Source organism: Podarcis raffonei, chromosome 7 (genome assembly GCF_027172205.1).
Source record: "Podarcis raffonei isolate rPodRaf1 chromosome 7, rPodRaf1.pri, whole genome shotgun sequence".
Taxonomy (NCBI): Eukaryota; Metazoa; Chordata; class Lepidosauria; order Squamata; family Lacertidae; genus Podarcis; species Podarcis raffonei.
In genome coordinates, this window is record NC_070608.1 from 82,953,718 (window position 1) to 82,958,463 (window position 4,746).

Genomic DNA, 4,746 nt, shown 5'->3' on the forward strand with positions numbered 1-4,746 from the left:
CTGCCTAACCTACCTCACAGGGTTGTTTCGAGGATTAAATGAGGAAGGGGAGAACAAATGTACACCACCTTGAGTTTCTTGGAGAAAAGGTAGGATATCAATGCAACAAAGAAATGATAAATTATCGAGGCAGTGTGCTTCTGAATACCCTCGCTAAGCTGTGGTTGGTACATAGAGCATCTTTTGCCTTCTTTTTTTTTTTTTTTTTTGACCAGAGTAATTGGAGAGTCCTTTATTACAGATCAGGCAGATTAAAAAGGCAGACAGTTAGGACTATGTAAACCAGAAGACTGAAACAAAAATGTACCCATTTAACCGTTTCAAAAACCATGTACGGAAAGAAGCTGAAGGAAAACACCCGAGAAGAGGCAGGTGTGCCGCCGTTCCCAGTCTGCGCTGTGCTGGTGGAGCCATTTCTCTTGCTGGTCTCCTGCTAAAGAGTAATGTTGACAGCATGCCATCTCATTCTGCTGGTACTTAATGGGACAGGCTGGCATGGATCAGAGGCACCATCACGACGAACCAGAAGCTTGATTCTTTTGAGGGAGACTTGTTTGGAACCTTAGAGGCATTAGGATTACGGTCACACGGGTGAACCTCTCCTATAAGGTATTGGTCAAGCATCTCTTGGGCATCCATAGAGTGGCCAACATCTTCAAAGTTCTCAGTGGCATCTCTACCAGCTTGTTCAAGCAGAACCTCCTCTCCACCTGGATGCTCGCTGAGGAAGCGGGTTACGTCATAGACGCGCCCGCTGATGACCAGCCAGGTCTCCTTGTCGGTGTTTTGCTTCGCCACTTCGTCCAGGGTGAAGACGGGCCTCCTTTCGCGCGTCTCCGGCGCGTCCCCGCCGCTACCGTGCTCCTTCATCGACCCCATTCAGACTCGCCCACCATCTTTTGCCTTCATGCCCTGCTTGTGGACTTCCTGAAGGCATCAGACTGACCACTTCTGATGCTGGTAGAGGCAACACATAGAGACAGCAGAGCAAAGGGATATCCAATCTGTCATGAAGCTACACAGATTTGGGTACATATAACTATGTTGCTGAGGGCACTGCAAATGCGCAAATTAATGTTTTCACAAAGGGCTGCCAAATATCGTTCCAAAGGGAAGGCATTCCTAAGCACTATCACAAAGAGATGTTTCAAATCAGTTGCAGAATAAACGTATTTGGGATTCCATCCTCAGACATACATAATAAGTAGTTGAACAGGTCAGTTTCAAGGGCTGCTGTGCTCAGGCTATCCTATTGCACTCCCAACCATTTGTCACTCTGCTCACAGCATCAAAACAAAGGCAAAATTGGTGTCCCTGGACTAGGGCCTGACCGGCAGCGCCACTGCCCACCCACGATTCAGCGATCTTTGAATAGGCTCGTGCTGCCACTTCAGCGGCACACTTCATTGCTGCAAAAGATGATCCATGGGATCAGGTTGCCAGACATATTAATGACAAATGTTGGACATGGCTAACTTAAAAGAAGAGAGTCTCCTCTCAGAGCTTAACCTTAACCAGTCTTGACATCAGTCAATTCTTTTTCTTCCCCCTATTTGAAAATAGCAAGATGTAGCTGACCTTGCAGGTCTGTATCAGTTCATCGCTGTTGGCATCTACATTTTACAGCTCTTGACAACTTGCAGGTCTCACAAGGCCACTTTTTAACATTTCGTCCACCTTCTAGAAGCTGACTAGTGCTCCCCGGTCACACAGGTACTGAAAGACATTGCTAGGCATGCATGCCAGCCATGCCACGTGGTGCTCTTTGGCATCCAGCTTTCACATTGCTCCAAATATGCGTTTGATTCTTTGCGCAGGCAGCTGGGAGTCCAAAAGACCATTCCAAAAGTGATAAAGGATTGGTAGGGCTTCGTAAGAGGCATTTTCATGCTGGCTGTGTTCTGCCTCCAGAGCTGGAGTCAGCAATGGTTCCAAATACCAATCGCTGGAGACCATTGGAGGGGAGAGGGCTCTTGTGCTCAGATCCTGCACAGGCATCTGGTTGGCCACTGTGAGAGCAGGATGCTGGACTACATGGGCCATTGGCCTGATCCAGCAGGTTCTTCTTATGCTCATATTTCCTATAGAATTGTAGAGTTGGAAGGGACCCCGAGGGTTGCCTAGTTCAACCATCTCAACTAAGGCAGATGGACATCCAAACTCTGCTTTAAAACCTCCAAGGAAGGAGAGTCCTCCACCTTCCAAGCAAGTCCACTCCACTGTCAAACAGCTCTTACCACCAGAATGTTCTTCCTGATGTTTAATAATAATAATAATAATAATAATAATAATAATAATAATAATAAATTGTATTTATACCCCGCCCTCCCCAGCCAAGACCGGGCTAACACCAAATATAAAAACAATTGCTTGAAATACAACTTAAATAACAAGATTAAAATACAACATTAAAACAATGCATTAAAATGCAGCCTCATTTCAGTGGAAACTTAAATCAAAAACTTTTGGGAGGATGAAAATGTCAAGTCTTCACCAATGCTAACAATCCAGACTGGTCCTACATGGGCCAGAAAAAAGCCAGGGAAGTCCCCAAATAGGAGTTGGGTATGTTTAGTGGGAATCTCCTTTCTTATAACTTGAAGCCATTGCTTTGGGTCCTACCCTCTGGGGCGGGAGAATACAAGCTTGCTCCATCTTCCCTTTGGATATTTGAAGGTGGCTGTTGTATATCCTCTCAGTCTTTTCTGTTCTGGGCTAAATATACCCAACTCCCTCAACTATTCCTTATAAGTCTTGGTTCCCAGACCCTTACAAACACTCATCGTTGTTGTTTTTTATTTATATTCATGCAACACTTGCAACACAAATTTCTCTGGGTAGCTTATAAAAAAATAAGTGGAAGGTAACTGAATGAAAAGATAAACATAAAATAGAAAAGAAGCATATGCTGTAAATGAACAAGACACAAATAAGCCTGCATTGAAGATGGCAAAAGCCTCTAAATAGAGTCTTCTGCCTGTGTTGTAGAAATGAGCAGAAACCTAATTAAACTCTAATCTGCTGTCTAGACAGATATTTGCCCATCCAGTCACATATGCTGTAGAACCAAACAAGTTTAAGAAAGCCTGAGAATTGTTTCCAACTCTTCCACTGCTCCTCTTTTGCTGCCCTCTTGATGATCTCCTTGGCTCTTAGGTGTGTTCCCCGATCCATCACCTCCACTGAGAAGAACTCAATGTAGAGCAGAAAGTGAGCAATCCACAATAGCAGCAAGAGCTCAGAAGCTCCAAGAGACATCTGGTTGGCCGCCATGGGGAGCTGGGGTAATAGGGAACCTCAAATAGCCTTGATCTGATCCAGAAAGGTAATTATTTTCTTCTTCTTTGTTTGAAACAGTGAAGAACCATTGTGGCAAACCAAGAACCCATGAGGGAATATGGAGAAGAAAGAATAATGGATGGCTGTCCAAGGACTAGGAAAATGTATAGTGGAAAGGAGGGGCCTCTAAGGGCAGGAGGACAGAGTGAATGAAAGGTTGAGGGAAGGAAGAGAGAACACCAGTGCTTTTAAAATAAAATAAAATTTAGAGGTACTCTCATTTTCCTGCTTATAATAAAATACTGTCCCTCAACAAGGCCAAAATTAGATTCACAAAATGTTTCGGGGTATGCGTCCCCCCCCCATGTTCCCTCAGAAAAAAAAGCACTGGAGAACACTATCTCCATGGGTGTGAAACCTGAGGTCATTCAATCAGTTTTGTATTCAAACACTGTTGGTTGGTCACCAACTCATCGCATTTGGCTAGAATTCATTTGTTGTTTAGTCGTTTAGTCGTGTCCGACTCTTCATGACCCCATGGACCAGAGCACGCCAGGCGCTCCTGTCTTCCACTGCCTCCCGCAGTTTGGTCAGACTTATGTTTGTAGCTTCAAGAACACTGTTCAACCATCTCGTTCTCCGTTGTCCCCTTCTTCTTGTGCCCTCCATCTTTCCCAACATCAGGGTCTTTTCCAGGGAGTCTTCTCTTCTTATGAGGCAGCCAAAGTATCGGAGCCTCAGCTTCAGGATCTGTCCTTCCAGTGAGCACTCAGGGCTGATTTCCTTAAGAATGGATACGTTTGATCTTCTTGCAGTTCATGGGACTCTCAAGAGTCTCCTCCAGCACCATAATTCAAAACCATCAATTCTTTGGTGATCAGCCTTCTTTATGGTCCAGCTCTCACTTCCATACATCACTACTGGGAAAACCATGGCTTTAACTATCCGTATAGTTAGAATTCATAGAACCATAGAATTATAGAGCTGGAAAGGGACTATGAGGGACATTTAGTCCAACTCCCTGCAGTGCTTGAACCCATGATCCTCCGATGCTCTGTTGGCTGTTTTAGCTTTTTAAAAAAGTACTCACTGGAGCCACAGATAGATTTTGTCAGTGTGACGTGATTTAGGATATGGGTTTTGTTGTGGCCAACCATCTGTGCCCAGACGTTTGAAGACTTTAATGGTGCTTCAGTACCTGTAAAACCTGTTTGGCCAAAAGAGAGGCAAGAGAAAAACACAAAACCTTGCTGTGTCCCACCTCCCTCACTCCATTTAAAGTGAGGTGGACAACCACCAGGAAGAGAGCCTTCCTCACAGTGGCATTCAGATTACAGATAAGGCTTCTCAGGGAGACTCACCTAGCATCTTCTCTGTGGTCTTCCTAGTGCTACATAAAGACTTTTCTGTTCACCCAGGCTGTTTAAATAACTGAAGTAACCCGGGTTTCTGTTGTTTAATTATTAA

The 4,746-nt window shown here is 44.6% G+C and overlaps 1 protein-coding gene across 1 annotated transcript; it reads right to left on the reverse strand.

Annotated features, from left to right (window-relative positions):
• Positions 1–217: 217 nt before the first annotated feature.
• On the reverse strand, positions 218–888 carry LOC128416910 (cytochrome b5-like). The gene has a single exon (XM_053394957.1). The coding sequence runs from the start codon at positions 877–879 to the stop codon at positions 478–480; it is 402 nt and encodes a 133-aa protein (XP_053250932.1). The 5' UTR covers positions 880–888; the 3' UTR covers positions 218–477.
• Between the last annotated feature and the right edge of the window lie 3,858 nt (positions 889–4,746).